This window comes from Octopus sinensis, linkage group LG7 (genome assembly GCF_006345805.1).
Source record: "Octopus sinensis linkage group LG7, ASM634580v1, whole genome shotgun sequence".
NCBI classification, from domain to species: domain Eukaryota; kingdom Metazoa; phylum Mollusca; class Cephalopoda; order Octopoda; family Octopodidae; genus Octopus; species Octopus sinensis.
The window spans coordinates 36,457,275-36,475,099 of NC_043003.1; the positions used below are offsets into that span (position 1 = coordinate 36,457,275).

Sequence of the window (17,825 nt, forward strand, 5' to 3'; positions counted from 1 at the left end):
CTTCTCTCTCCCTCCTTCTCTCTCCCTCCTTCTCTCTCCCTCCTTCTCTCTCCCTCCTTCTCTCTCCTACTCACTCTCCTTTTCTCACTCTCTCTCTCTCACACACACACTCTCTCTCTCTCTCTTCTGTTTCACACGCTCCTCTCTCAAATCACTTTCTTCAGTCTTCAATAAAGGTAATCATGTTTCTCGTCTACAACTAGTCACCTGTTTCTGCCCGGATATGCTTAATTTCCTCTTTCTTCTCTTAGTACAATGCCCCCTCCCTCAATGCTAATCACCTCAGTTGGGGGTATTGTCTTTGCAAGTTACTTGATGACCTCATTATTGCTGATGCCACCTGAAAAGCACCTAGTACACTCTGTAAAGTGGTTGGTGTTAGGCAGTGCATCAAAAGGTAGAAACCTGGCCAAGGTAGACAGTAGAACTTGGCACTGTCTTCTGATCTGCCAGCTCTTGCCAAACAGCTCAACCCCTGCCAACGAAGGAGATTGTGAAATGATTATGTGCGTATGTGTGTGTGGGTGTAAATATGTGTGTATACACATTCATACATATTTCACCTGCGTATGCAACGAAATAACTTAATTCGGAATGTCGCTTTCTCTTATTCATCATTCATGTTACGTTTCTTGAAATCTGCCAAGTTTTTTGAATGAAGTATGTGAATGTGAACGAGTGAATGACGAAGACCGAAGATAGGAGAACGTTGAAGAAATAATAAACATCTATATATTACCTAACAATGTCAGTTAAATAAATTATTTTTAATGAAGACAATTGAATAAAACGGTAGAGAGAGAGAGAGAGAGAGAGAAAGAGAGAGAGGAAACAAAACCTGAAGCTGTATCACAAGGGAAGAATGTGAAAATCACAGGGAGTTCTGGGAAAGACGATAAGTTTCAAATGGAATGGTGGGGCAACAGTTAACGACGTGTGTGTGTGTGAGAGAGAGAGAGAGAGAGAGAGAGAGAAGAACGAATACTAAAGGGAGAAAAACGTCGATAAAAAGTATACATGACAATAAACGCAATAGATGTAGTGGAAAAACATTTTTAATATTTTCCAGGTGTTTGAAAAACAAACTTAATAATCATTTATTTTTAATGAAAACATTTGAATAGACCGGCAGAGAGCAGGATTGTGAGTGTGTTTCTGTGTGTGTATGAGAGATAGACATCCAGACAAACAGAATAAGACAGACAGACAGACAGACAGACAGACAGACAGACTGAGTTGTATGTCGCACTGAATGAAAGTTTGCTCTGTGGTTAATGGCAGTAAATAAAAGAATAAATTTTGTGATTGAAATGTGTACTTGAATTTTAAACAGTACAAAATACTTGCAAAAACTTATTTTGATAGAAATATATAAAAGTTTTAATTCTTGAGAATTTTTTAAAAGTCTTCTAAGCGATGTAACCTTAAAGAATTGATTTCTTGTAGGAAAAATTACATAAATCCAAGTAATAAATAAGCAGATTTTGCCATTAAATTATAGAAGCAGTGAAGTATGAATAACATCATTCTCCTCAAGTTGAGTATTCCAATTATTAGTTACCATAGTGTCTGGTACCGGATGAAATGTATTTCATAGATTAGAAACACCCTTTCAAGTTCTTCACACGTACGCCTTTATAGCTGGATTTATTAAAGTAAATATTAGTAACATAATTGATTCAATACATTGGACTCTGCTATTCCTTCTATACAAAATTTAATTTTCTACTCAGACAAAATAATTCAATACTAACCATTCCTGAAGTAGACTTTGCAAAGTACAAATCTCTGGTGTTGAAGTGAAATTGTGGTTGAAAGACTTGACTAAATTACAAGATCTAGGAATAGGAATGTAGCTGTTGAATGACTGACTACTAACAAGTATATCAGTTCAAGTTAAAGTAGTATAGTGTAAATATAGTACTTTATGTTAGAGGGTCTGCCCTCTAAGATCTGTTTATCGCTTTTACTTTTATAATCACGTCAAAGTAAAGCATCTCCCATCATAATTTTCAAACCATTAGAAAACTATAGTAAACATGGAAGATGAAATTACACCTTACGTTTTATCCCTCCATCAGAAACCGGTCCTAGTGTTTGCAATAGATGCTGCTAAAATGAACAAGGTCCAGATAGTCGTATCACAAGTCGACGAATTTCAGGCTAACGACCGTGAATAATTAGAGTCCACTTTATAGATTTCTCCACAGTTTTCATCCACCTATTTCACTCACAAGACTTGTTACAATAAAAATTCTATTGTAGGTAATATATATAACCTCTTACACAAAAAGTCAAGCCTGCACTGCATCCATGGTTCGTCTGTCTTTCGGTTACGTATGGAAAGGCTTCTACACTTAAATGACGGATTAATTAGTCCGCTTAATATAATATTTCCAATATTCTTTTGTTAAAGAAATATATGCGTAATATTTCTCTGATTGTTATCTAAAATGAACCTTTTTATTCCTGAATTTCGTGTTTCGAGAAAATGAGTTCCTCTTGTTAAAATCTTTCTCGAATGAAATCATAGCTTTGTACTCAATTTTACTTATTCTTGCCCTAGGGAAAATAACACTTCTATGTCCCTCTAATTAAAAACAGAATATTTTATAGTAAGGCGGTTAAAATATGTTCTAAATGATTATTTCAACATCGGAAGAAGTAGTTAATTGCATCAACCTCTATATATAGATGGTATATAGCGGGTATTGATTTTTTCGTCAGCAGAAAGAAGTAGTGACACTGACAGGGTTTAAAATATAAATGTGGACAGAACGAAAAAATTGGTAAAAAATAATTTCTTACGAAGTATCTCTATGCTAGTCAACCGAATCTGAAGTTCACAAAAATTATAATCATTAACCCTAGAAAAGGTGCAAGATCTGAAGTTTCAAAGAAGATATAATCGACTCCAGGTATTAATCATCACTTCAGTTATCGACACAAAAAGATCAAAATACAAATATGACTTCGATGTGATATCATTTCAAATTGACAGTCTACTCTGAGTTTCACTGTAAGATGAGATATTTACAAACAAAGACGCAGAAAAATGGGATTTATGCAGAAAGATATACTGCAGGGTATTTTTCCCAACACTCGAACTATTCTGTTAACCAGCTGTTCTCAAGTAAAATAATACTGGTTTCAAATTTTGACACAAGACCAGTAACTAGGGGGATGGAGTAAGTCGATTACATCGACTCCAGTGCTCATTTAGTACTCATTTTATCGATCCCGAAAGAAAAAAAGACAGAAATGATTTCGGCTGTATATGATTTATGGTGAGTATGAGAAAACAACTTTAAAGGTTTTAGATGTTTAGATGCGTTACATATGATGGAATTTCTCACATTAATTCCTCACTAATGCAGTGTCAATAGCGGTTGATTTTGAACCCCAACTATTGAAGTCCATACTAAATGCTTAACGCCCGAGAGGCAATTATTACATCACTCTATATTTATCTCTTCTCTTTTATTAATCATTATTATTGGCAACCATATTAGCAAAGGAAAGCTTAGCAGTCACACCACTACTGGATGGTCGCAGTTATGCATGTAACTCTTATTATTATAAATGATATTGGAAGCTATTCTGTTTCATACCATTGCTTTCGTTACGATCATCATAATCATCATTACCAGTTGCAACAGCACATCAACATCATGATCAGCAGCAGACATCATCATTGCACCATCTTTCATTTTTTCCTTTTTATAATTTTTCTACTTTGTCCCTTGTTTTGTTTTTTTCCACCATTCGTTTTGCCTTACTCAAGGAAGCCATAATTGTTAACTCATCATTACCGAGCTATTGTCAGTTTGTTTGCAGTGAAAAGAAGACAGGGCGATCTATAAAAATAATATAAATATAATACATAACAAAAAAGAACAGCTGTGATTCCTGAGAAAACTAGTTATAAAGAAAGGATTTTAATACTACAATACTGTTTTGATTAATGAGGAGATGACTGTATGGCAACAGCGACAAAAGGTTTCAGAGAACTCCATAACGGATTGAGAAGAAAACTAGAACATAAGTTTCCGGAAAACAGTCCCGAATTAAAATGTAGGTTGCAGCTTATATTTCCTATATTCATCGAAGCGAATCACGCCCATTATTTTACTTGCAAATGCACACGCATATTCGTTCATGCATGTATGTGTGTTTATGTGTGAGCATATTTGTACACACACACGCACACACATACACATATATATATATATATATATATATATATATATATAATATATATATATATACGTAAAATATAGGGTAGCGAGTTTATTTAGAAATTTCACCACCAGTGACCTAGCATGTATAAAAAGTCAATACACAGCATATTCTCAATATAAAATAGTGTACGTTTAAACACAAGGGAAATTGCCTTCAACAGGCACACGCGCATATGTATATATATATATGCGCGTGTGCCTGTTGAAGGCAATTTCCCTTGTGTTTAAATGTACACTATTATATATATATATATAATATATATATATATATATATATATATGTGTGTGTGTGTGTAGACATACATACATAAAGACATACATACAAGTGCTCCAAAGATAGCTGCATATTACGCGTGAGACTTAAATGTTTCAGAAAACCCTGAATTTCCTGCTGAGGCTTCACACAATACTAGAACCGATAAATTAACATATCTGATCAGATACCTGGAGGTGAAACAGTCTGCATCCAAACAAAAACTAAAGTTAGATAAGATTTCAGTTATCTTAAAGCTGATGTCATTATCGACGGGACATGTAGATGATGTAGGATTCTTGACTGTTGTATTATGTAACACTCCATATCTAACGCATTTTCAAACACATCGTCAGTTTGCATCTGGTAGAATGAGGCGATAGTGAAGACCTAAAATACTTCAGATTTGATTACAATTCTCAAGTATGTTACATATGTTCCGATGATAATAGACATATGGTTTGCAGCTTCCAATATCATACTGCCTCCAAACTGCCACTATATAAGATGCTGTTTTTTTTTTGGGGGGGGGGGGGGTTGCTAACGCAATATATATAATTGAAGAAACAGTTCTTAAATTAATGTTGACATAATTAAAAAGTAGAAAATGTGGCTCAACTGAATATATGAAACTGTGCCTTATGCATTACTTATTCTCTTGATACTTCACCTTATTATGATTTTTAATATTTAATGTTCTTTTACAGGGTTGCCAATTTAGCATTTAGCAGGGAAAATAGCAGGTTTAAAATTTCATTTTGCATTGTTATAGCATTTTTCTCTGGTCATGACATTTCCACAATAGTTACCCTTATTTTTCTTCTTTTTCCTCCTTTTCTACTTTCGTCAATGTATCTTATAGCCAAATTTTAGTACTATAGGCTATTGTTGAATTTTTCTTTCGCGTATTTGAAATTTCAAATGAAAGTTTATAAAAAGGTAGTTTATAAAGTTATAAACTTTTCTAGACCCTCCCCCACCGGCTTGGATACCGTGTGGTGTTGTTGGAGAAGAGGAGAAGGTAACTCATGTCAGCACCTGAACTCACTACACAATAATGTAAAAATGTTGCAAAGAATGATGTAAAGAATGATATTAAATATAAGATTGGAAGCGAAATATGATGATCCCAAGTTTATATCAGAACACAGATTTAGAATTTCTGCAGATTTTACTTTTCCATTTATAGTTTGGACACCCTGCATCCCGAATTGGTATTCTTCACCTCAAGTATTTAGAAGCAGCAAACATAAGAATTGTTAATGACGATGGAAACAATTGTTAGCAGCAAACTGATGAGTTGTGTTTTCAATTTTATGTTTTTATTAATCATTCAATTTATCTTCTTGCTTCCCACTACATTATAATGAGCAAAGAAAAAACAAAGTTGTACCAGCAAAAGTTCTGGAAGGAATGGTGTAAGATGCCAGCGTTTACTAAGTGGTTGTACGAAGTACCTAGTGCACAGTATAAAGCACAATGTAGATATTGTAGACGTAATATGTTGGCAAAATATTCTCTTTTAGTAAGCCACGGAGAAGCAAAGAAACATAAGGCACCAACTCCACAGCAAATGATTCCTCTTACCAATTTTATTAAAACCAAAAATGATAAGATATCTATGCTTGAAACAAATTTAGCAATGTTTATTTGTTGCTACTCATCATTTAATAGCTGTGATCACTTAATAGAGTTATGTAAGAATTATATGTCTGATAGTGATATTATATCCAAAGTGAAGTTGCATCGTACAAAATGTGCAAATATTGTGAGACAAGCTCTAGCTCCACATTTTGATGGAGATTTGATTTCTGATATAGGAGATAGAAAATTTAGCCTGTTATGAAATGAATCTAATGATATATCGATACACAAGTTGTTAGGAATTGTTATCGTATATTATAGTGACACTCACAAAAAAGTGGTACACACATATCTCAGTATGGTATCTTTAGAAACGTGTGATGCAGATGGCATTGTAGATGCCTTAAAAATTGAATTAGTGAAAAAGAAATTAGATACAAGAAATTTACTGAATATAGGAACCGACAATGTTAGAATAATGATAGGGCTTCAGCAGTGGTGTTTTCCAGAAATTAAAAGAAGTTCCATCATTATTTCTATGTAGATGTGTATGTCATTCTTTACACTTGTGCTGAATGCTTGCCCATAAATTTAGAATTTTTAGTATCCGAAACCTACAAATGGTTCTCTTATTCTTCAAAAAGACAAAGTGCCTACAAACAACTTTACCTTGCTATAAAGAGCCTTTGAAGGCACTTTGTCTTTTTGAAGAATAAGAGAACCAATCGTGAATTGTTGTACAACTAGGTAGCTGTCAATAGAACCAGCGGTAAATAGAATTTTAAGCCAAGGGCTTGAATTGCAAACTACTTCCAAACTACAACTACAAAAGAAAAACTGTTTTAAAGCACAAATATTACATGAAGTCTCTTGTGATTCTAGGAATGAACTTTACCTTTTATTTTTGCATCCGATTTTAAAACATGTTCAGAAAGTGAATAAACTGTTTGAATCAAATACTGTCGACAAAACAAAATTATTTCAAGATCTTTCTAATTTGATAAAATATGTTGCTAATATGATAGTTTCGCCAACATGTAGAATTGCTTATCTTGATCCGGATGCTTCTATTGAAAAAATTCTGGATCCTAAACAAAATTTGGGTTACAGGTTCGAGAGAAAGATAGCAGAAAGGATTATTAAGAAGACTGTAACATCCACCGAAGAAAAAAAATTTGCAAAAGAGCACAACAAGTTTTACTCTCCCTTTATAAAGGGCTGTAGCACCGTTTGCCAGGAAATATTTATATACTGAGGAATAGCGAATGTTTTTCAGTAGAGAATATTTTGCAGCATTTCAAAGAGCCAATTTTACCCGTCTTAGAAGCAATGATTCTAATTGCTTCAATTGAAATTCAGTTTAATAGCATTCAATTAGTTAAATGGACAAATGTATATAATACTGAGGCATTAATTTTTATTCCTGGGTATTCTGCAAAATTAATTGTGGAATTCTAGAAGTATAAGATTCAGGTATGTAATATAATTCTAACACAATTTTCGTAAAATATTTTGCAATATAAAATCTGTTTTGATACTCCATCGACTCTTTTCAAACCACATATTCATAGTTTCCTCAAGCGCCGGCTAGCAATATAAATGCATTATTATTCTTTTAACATAATCGTTCCCTGGAAGAATTTTACTTAGAAACATCAGATGATAAACCGTTTCTGTCTTTTCTTTGCATAGCAAGAGAGGAATGATATCACTAATCACCTCAACACTTCCCACTCCCTTCTACAATGCTGTTTCTAGTATTTAATCCTGCATGTTGCCGTTGCAGAAACATTTATTGAGATCTCATGCAACTTAAACACACACAGCTTCTTTAATCTGTGTTGTTAAAGACATGACACTCTTGCATTTTATATTTATACACCTACAGATTTAATTTATCTTAGCTCTTTTGATTTTTAAATTGAAACAGATTTGGCTCTTACGTGCACCTCTAATTCTTTCTCCGTTGATATTGATATCTCCTAAACCAAATGGTGTGTTGTCTTTGACGTTCTGCATTGTATCTTCTCCTTTGCGTTCTGAAGAACATTATTCTTTCCTTATCTCTCTCACTCTCTTTTCCATGCAAAAGTTATTCGTTCTCAATGGTTTATTGGCAAGTAATATTCTATTGTTTTCTTACATACGTTTTCAAATGTTTGATAACTCTGCATCCATTTTACATTTCAGGTATACAATTTCATCACTTTCATGTCGAAGTATGAGGTGAGTAGTAATTCAATGCTGCAGGAGCAACTTAGAAGATTTAATACAACGTGAAATTATATTTGAAGGCTCTGGATGGCCTTCAATGTCATGTAGATGCATCAGTTGGCCAATGAGCAATTTTACATGCTGACCTCTTCCAATTGATTGCGTAGAGAATGAGAAAACAAGATAGCCGAAACTTGTCCGGTAGTTGTCAAAACGCACACGCTGGACCATCAAGACAGAGTCTAAGAACAAACTTGTGACATGCCTTCCAACTGCTTACAACGCTTTAACTACATTATTATCGCAAAGTGAAAATGAACATCCGGAAAATCTGTTTTCAGAAGAGCAGAAAGAATGCTGCAAATATCAATTACTTTCAACAATGTTACAAATGAAGACTGCAGGATGTGAAATAGGGACTGTGCATGGCATGAATTAAATGTTCGAAGGCTAGTCAGAAAGTATCTCATACATAGATCCCGAAAATATAACCACAAGCAATTAAGTTCCAATAATAAACACATAAACCATGAAAGATGTGATTGAAAATGCAATAAATCTGCAGATACTTGTAAAAGAGAGATATTCTAAGACAACACTCGCAGAAAATTCCTTTCTTGCACAGCGTGTAATCGGAAATTATAATAGTGTAATGCTTCCAATGTGCAGGGAAAATTAGATGGATATCTCTTGATTGACTGTTTTGAAGCTTGTTAACTGCTCCTCAAGGAAAACATAGCCGATGCTTTCCCTAATCAATAGTGTAGAATATTGACCATCTACATTACACACACTTGAAGTAAGTAATTATCATATTGGGTAGCTTCATGTTTAGAGTTTGCTTCCATCAGCTCCATATTAATTAAACTATATATTTTATACAACAGCCAGCGTGATTCACAAGAATTGAAATAAGCTGAAATAAAACCCAGCTGTAAAAGAAACCAGCCTTACCATTTGTAAGCAGTGTTAGCGATTTAACTGAGCTAAAGTAGCAACACCATACCCTTACCCACACCCTCTGGACACAACTTAAATTGCGGCAAAACGCCTCAAAATATATTTGAAATTGTTTTGTTTCTATATGATAGATAGATAGATAGATAAATACAGATATGTATACATATATTTGTGTTTATGTGTATGCGTGTATATATGTGTGCATATGCGCCAACATTTTTTTAGTAAACGATATTGATGTAATGAAAGCTGTCTCATTAAAAAATAGAAAGGAATGAAATAGAATAGAACAGATACACACATTTCCCCTAGATTGCTCAAGTAAACACACACCAAATACTTTATTCCTTCTGATGTATGGTTCCAGTGACTAGAATGAAGTTTTCATAGGATGTATGTATGAGCCATCAAAAACATATTTCCATATGGACAAAATTTTGATCTTTTCGTATTCTCAGTTTCTCATATTATTGCAGAAAATGTACTCATCGGAAAATATACTGTCAGTTTATAGTGGGCTGAAGACAACTGCAGCTCATTCTACAGAAAGATGAATTATCGAAGACTTGGTAGGTCGTTCGAAGCAAAAATTTAAAGTGTGATGCCCAGAACACAAGTCGAGGAGGTGATTCGAAAATTGTATGAAAGAAAACAAAAACTTGAAGAGAAAAGAAAGGAAACCAATGAAAGAGAAATTAATTTGAATCTAGGATTTGTATTATCTGGAAATCGGGGGAATTAGAGTTGAAATAAAACATGCCAAACATGTCATCAGTTAGGTAGCTCAATATGAAGAAGTCTGTTTTCGATGCGGTCTTTTAGAATGATCAACACACTTTCTCTTACCACCCACTTATCATGTGTATTGTCTCATTAAATCTGTTTTCAGAAGAGCAGAAAGAATGCTGCAAATATCAATTACTTTCAACAATGTTACAAATGAAGACTGCAGGATGTGAAATAGGGACTGTGCATGGCATGAATTAAATGTTCGAAGGCTAGTCAGAAAGTATCTCATACATAGATCCCGAAAATATAACCACAAGCAATTAAGTTCCAATAATAAACACATAAACCATGAAAGATGTGATTGAAAATGCAATAAATCTGCAGATACTTGTAAAAGAGAGATATTCTAAGACAACACTCGCAGAAAATTCCTTTCTTGCACAGCGTGTAATCGGAAATTATAATAGTGTAATGCTTCCAATGTGCAGGGAAAATGAGATGGATATCTCTTGATTGACTGTTTTGAAGCTTGTTAACTGCTCCTCAAGGAAAACATAGCCGATGCTTTCCCTAATCTATAGTGTAGAATATTGACCATCTACATTACACACACTTGAAGTAAGTAATTATCATATTGGGTAGCTTCGTGTTTAGAGTTTGCTTCCATCAGCTCCATATTAATTAAACTATATATTTTATACAACAGCCAGCGTGATTCACAAGAATTGAAATAAGCTGAAATAAAACCCAGCTGTAAAAGAAACCAGCCTTACCATTTGTAAGCAGTGTTAGCGATTTAACTCAGCAAGACAATTCTAAATGCCTATCTAGTCTTAAAGACACTTGTGTGCGTAAGCGCGGTTTACAAATAGATAAAATATATCTATCGAGGAAATTAAAATGCTCATCTAAAAGAATGTAAACGTCGTCATCGTTGTCGTTGACATCATCGGCCTTGTCCTCCTTGTCTATGTTATCACCGTCTTCACTTTCGTCATCATTGTTGTTGCCACCGTCGTCGTCATCTTCGTTGTCGTCGTCATCATCATCATCGTTATTATCATCATCTTTCAATCATCGTCATCATGAGCCTGTGAAATGTGGGACTCAAGATTAAATAGTTCTATATTGAAGAGATGAGGAATTATGTACATTATTTATATTATTTACATTCGACGGATATTTATCCGCATCTTGTTTGTTGTTCATACAACGTTTCGGCTGATATACCCTCCTGCCTTCTTCAGGTGTCTTGGGAAAATTTCGAACCTGGGTTCTCATTCCTAAGGTATTCTTCGAAGTTATTATTATTATACAAATACAAGCAGATAATTTTACATGTGGATCTGGCTGTGTTGTGTATTTGAAATCGAAAGGCTGTCCTACTGATGAAACTGGCTTTCAGCAAATATTTTGTTTGCTGGAAATAGTTAGAAACCATGATCTGGGAAATAATTGAGATGGTAAACGTTTTTAATTTTCATTCCTTTCGAAAATTTATCCTTATTTGGTGGTTTTGAGTTTTCTACTGCTCTTTCTAGCACAAGGCTTTCCTATTTGGAGGCTCTTATTGTATTTCTATGTGAATAATATTTAGTCTAATGACTAATTCATTTTTGTGCTAGACTACTGGTAATAATAATTTCTTATTACCCTATTGTTATTTATTATGTTTAAATAATCTCTGATAAATTTGTTCGAAATTTTTACCGGCATCCTCTCTGTCGCCGGCTATAATCTGCGTCTGCGCAGTCGTGTGAAAAGTTAGAATAGTTAGTTTTACATGTGGTCTGGGTGTGTTGTGTATTTGAAATCGGAAGGTTGTCCCACTGATGAAACTGGCCTTCAGCAAATATCTTTTTTGCTGGAAATAGTTAGAAACCATGGTCTGGGAAATAATTGAGAAGGTAAACGTTTTTAATTTTTATTCCTTTCGAATATTTATCCTCATTTGGTCGTTTTCAGTTTTCTACTGCTCTTTCTAGCACAAGGCTTTCCTATTTGGAAGCCTCTTATTGTATTTCTGTGTGAATAATATATAGTCTAATGACTATTTCGTTTTTGTGCTAGACCACTGGTAATAATAATTTCTTGTTACCCTATTGTTATTTATTATGTTTCTCTCTCTCTCGCTCTCTCTCTCCCTCTCTTCCTCTCTCTCTCTCTATATATATATATATGTATATATATATATATATATATATATATATATATATATATATATATATATATATATATATATATATACATATATATATATATATATATACATATATATATACATACACGGCCGGCTCTAGGGTTGCTGGCGCCCCGGTCAAGCTGAATTTCGGCGTGTGCAGTCTGACTGAACTGAAAATTTCCTTGTCGTTGTCACGCAGGTATAGATGCAAATATATCTAACTACTTGTCTCCTTCTAAAATCAGGCATAACTTGCCGACCGGTTGACTTACAACACCGTTCTTCGTCTTGGGTTTACTTTATAGAATTTTTTTTTCTTTAAATTGAGGTCGTGATGAGCTCTGAATGGCTTCTATGCGAATGAGTTCATTACTGGGTTCCAGAACTGTCATGGGGGAAAAAAAATTCTCGCCTCGGCGAGGAAAGACGTCAGACAAAAAATGTTGATAGCACATCAGTGAGCCAGTGTACGAAAGCGACCATGAATCACTACAAAACCTTTTCTATAAAAGTATTAATTGTTGTATACAAAATTTATAAATCACTAGCAGAATCATAATAAAAAAATTCTACAAAAGCACATCCTAATATCTGCTGCAAAGGCGGTGTCGGCAATAACGGAAAGCGCAGATATTTCCATATTTTATCACAAAATGCATTTAAAAAATACAAAAACTTCGAACATGACACAAATTCTTTTATTTTTAATTCAACCACGTACCAGCGTACCATTAACAATATGAAGAAAGAAAGTCTGCTACGGAACTCTAAGATATTAATATGATGCACAATATTCTCTTGTTATAATTTGGAAAAACATTCTACTATATTAACTGAAAAGATCAATTACACTCAGGTTATATTTAAGAGTGATTATCACAACAGAGGAGGGCTCATAATATAATCAAATCTAACATGGAAAATATAGATATCTCAGACAACATAAAATAACACAAAACGGTAGAAAATGAGATATTTAGAACAGAAGCTTGCAACTGGAATTACGTTAATATAACAAACACAGTTAACAACTTGACTTCACAAGGAAGTGCACTAGGTTACACTCACTAACTATGAATATCATCATGAGTGGAGACTTCAATGTGCTAAGCACGACTTGTTCATAGAAACCGGTTGTTTTTTCCTCTACCAGTGAGAAATTGGATAAAGAAAGTTAAAACAAGCAAATGCACATGGGCACATACAAACATATATACACAATTGTGCATACATCCACAGTATCATATACACATACATAAATGAATACGTATAAAATATATGTAAATGTGTACATTTATGGAACCATTCATAAATACATACCAAATTGTGAAACTCGGTTCAGTATTTAGTAAGATCATTGCTTGTTAGTGAGCAGCAAAGTGAAGATGACTTTTTAACCCAGCTGATTATTTCCAGCTTTTACCGCAATTATTACATAAATGCCACATTTCAGTTAAATGCTTGACAACCGAATATGCGTACAGACATGTTTCTTCAGCCAGCGATAGAATGACGACATTTGTTACTGCATTGACAGATATATGTTCATTCATGTGGCAATGATCTATTAATAGCTTGCTTTGGTTTATGGAAGCTAACAAGACCAGCTTAGGCTGACAAACTCGATAGCATGTGAGCCTCACAAGGTGGCATACATAGAGATGTATATAAATGCATATCCATGCTATAGATTAAATATATATATATATATATATATATAATATATATATATATATATATATATATATATATATATATATATATATATATATATACATATATATATATTATTTGCACATTTCATTGTAGAACATCTGATTTTCGTAAATACCTGGAACAACTGTGGTAGAATAAAGCAACTTAACACATATCCAAATGTAACAGGTTGATAGCACTAGGGAGATTTATAACAGTTCAAAATAATACACACAGAACACACACATATATGTATGTATCGATATATGCATATATGTGTGCATGTATGTATGTATATATGTATCATTCTGTGTCCACTTAACGTGGATATTTTATAGAAAGCTATAAAATTGATTTGCAAATCACAGTCTTTCTAGATAGGTAGAGACTAAATTTTAAAGACGATACTTGACAATGAAACCGGGTAAAGATTTATATAAATATCAATAGGAGTAGCAAGATGGCCTTATTTCTAGTTCTGGATGAGCTAAGAATCTATCCAGCTGTTCGCCTGCCCAGTGTTGCCGTTTTGGAAATATGCACATGGAGTGTTGCATCATTAATCATATAGATTCCCTGGTCATGCATCGATTCTAATTTTAGGGTTACACTAAGCTCAGGTCTTGTTTCTTCCGATTGTGGGCCGATCGTTGGGAGCTTCGAAGTTCTAAGTATTGAAATGCATGTTATTTTCGGCAGCCCATTTGTAATATTGCATGCAAGTCGTTTTCTAGTTTTAGTATGTCGCCAGGTTCCTTCCCTCCCTGAAATAGTTTTGTATCACCAGCCTAGCTGGTGAAAGCGGCTGACTGTACTGTCGCGGACATGTCTGACGATCCTAAAAGTGCTTTCAAAGACGCCAGAAGCTACCATTGAAATGCTAATTACCCAATTAATGGTGTTGTATATAGGGCTATGGTAGTTTCACATCTCTACATACAAACCTTGTATTGGTGCCACAGAAAATAGCTTCCAAAACTGTTTCACTCTCAGAGGAATTCCGATATACATAAAGCAAGTCGGTAACAAGTCTAGGCGAACACAACGTATGGCAATTAAAATAAGGTGGTTCTGTCTACCTTACGTTACATTGGTTGTATAGAAATTGCATTTGTCAGTTGTGCCTGAGTCAAAATTACTCTATACTAGTGAAAGGCATATCTGCATTGAACCATAAAATGAAGCCTTTGAATTTCCGTAGACAGGTTTTAGGATGCCTTATGTACGGGCAATCGATTCCGTATGACTAGCCCGTATAAGTCTCGCCCATCATTTTCTATCTTCTACTATAATTGGTTCTTTAAAATAAGTTAGTTTTTGTAGGCACTTAATATGTTATCCCGTATCTATTTTTCGGACTTTAGAGCTATCTTATACATGATTTTTGCCTACTATATTTCAATTTTAGTATATAGTGTTTACAAGTCTAATGATTCTAAACTTGTATCTTGCAAAAAACTTATATTTTCATATTTTTACATATTTCTTTCAAATTTTACCTTTATAACCATCTGTATACGCCATCGCTATTCGTCTCAGTATACGAAAATATATGTAGTTAGTATGCATGCCTTTACATGTATGCATGTATAGGCATATGCATGTATAGTTATATGTCTACGTGTGTATGTTTCTACAACTTTATATGTGTGTGTCTATATATATAACTGCAATAGTCGAAACTAAAACAAGTCGATTGTGTTACATTTTTGTTTTGTCTCCCCACTAACCCGTTTTTTTCTGTTTACTGGACAAAGAACATTCATACTTGAGGACTGGTTCTTTCAATTCAATTAATTACATCATAATATATATATATATATATATATATATATATATATATATATATATATATATATATATATGTGTGTGTGTGTGTGTGTATAAAGAGAGATAGAAAGAGAGGGAGAGAAAGACTATTACACATGTGTGTATACATATATTTATATATATATATAATATATATATATATATATATATATATATATATATATATATATATATATATAGGGAGAGAGAGGGAAAGAGAGACACACACACACAAACACACACACATTTATAAATATATGTATATCGAAATATACTTCTGCAGTTTTACGAATAGTTGTCAGTAATACTGAATACTTTTTTTAATTATCGTTTACCATGTCTGTGTGTTCGAGCTTAGTTTATTCTTTCCTTTGTAATTCAGTCTGTTCTTTTAAGTCTCCCTTAGGACACTTTATGCAACATCTTTCCCTATAAACAAGCTTTCAACCATTCAATTCGACTCATCGGTTTGCCATTGGGTAAATCCAATACATAGTATAATATATATAAATATACAATTCAACGTTGTCTCTTCAATAACATCCCACTTCAATTTATTCCTTTAACATCAAACTATACTCTTCCCCCCTCCTTTTCCTCCGTTCTTACTTTTACTCTCAGCGATTAGATTTTCATTTCGTTTTATTATTTCGTGTTTATTTAATCATTAGTATATTTTTATGTGGTTAATTTTAATTTTAGGTTCAGGTTTATTTCATTCTATTTTCATGGCTTATTCTTGATGTAGTCTACTTTATTCTGGTTGTTTTTATCCGCCGCTACAGTCAATTTCTCATTTTCATCCAACTGTACACCGTTATTTTATTAGTCTGTATAATCACAATTGGCTGATGAATGGCTACCTGCGGCAAAGTAATTTATTTTACTAAGCCCTTTTATATAATATATATATATATATATATTATATATATATATATACATATATATACTAATATGTACGTATGACAAACCTTCACATATATGAAGTCCAGAAAAGAAATTTGGGGATTCATACACTTACATATATGCAGACACCTGCAGGTTCAAAGAAACCCTTAAAATAATTTTATCTGACGCACGGCTTGAATTCCGCACATTATAATAACATTTTCTTTTTTAAAACAGCATTCGTAGAAACTATTTTTTACCTCTCAGAGAGGCTAAATTATACATTGAGATACCTGTGAATACATCAGCAAGGGCGGTAATTATATATCTCCAGGTGTGTCTACAAAGAATTTCAACAATGGAAATACTGAAAATGTTTCAAGAAAAGATTGAATCGCTCATAAAATCTCCTATTAGAATACATGCTTTATTTAACTAGTATTTATAAGACACCCACTGATTTAACATTGACAGTCATTAATAATATCGGGGTTATATATTAATAATAAAATCACGAATTTTCGTGTTGGTACATAAATATCTTTCTACTTCTCTTTCCACACCTGTTAAACAGAACCTTGAAGAGGCTAGATAAGTAATAAAGACGAACTAGTGAAAAAATTATTTCAAAGAGTTGGAAATAAAAAAATAATTACTGTTTATCTTCGGAAAACCATTTACTAGATGATAATACCTTTCACACGCAAACAAGCCAATACTGAATAATAAAACAATAACAATATTTGCAAGAATTAAAAAGAAAACACCTTCACAGAACTTGATCCCTTTCAAACAGAAGTTAAAATATATTAGGTGAAATTCAGTCGTCAGAAGTGACCAGCTAAAAAATTTATACTTTTCAAAATATTCAGTATAAATATATTAGCGACCAACAGACTGATGAGACTGTGTTTATACACATCTAAAAGGCTCCTTCTCAAAAGGTTACCTTATCATTTCAATAAATTTCAAGAATGAGATGGGAAAGTATCTTAACTAGACTATATGGTTGCTAGAAGAAATTCGAAAGAAATATTATCGTTACATTACATCAAATACATTGAATATCAATGGTGATATCCTGAAAACTCTTGATGAAGATGTACTAGCAGATGAAAATAATATTTAGACGATCATCGTATACTACTACGAGGAAACTGTACTTCTTTCACAAATACCATATCCCACCTAAATGGTGCTGCTAGAACCAAGTGAGGAGCAAAAATCACTCACTTGGTCAAGATCTACAGTTAATTTTTAGGCTAGAACC

General features: G+C 33.4%; 1 protein-coding gene across 1 annotated transcript; it reads left to right on the plus strand.

The window, feature by feature from the left end:
- Positions 1-5,860: 5,860 nt before the first annotated feature.
- LOC115214381 lies at positions 5,861-6,340 on the plus strand. The gene has a single exon (XM_029783577.1). It carries the CDS (start codon positions 5,861-5,863, stop codon positions 6,338-6,340), a length of 480 nt encoding a protein of 159 aa, XP_029639437.1.
- Positions 6,341-17,825: the final 11,485 nt, after the last annotated feature.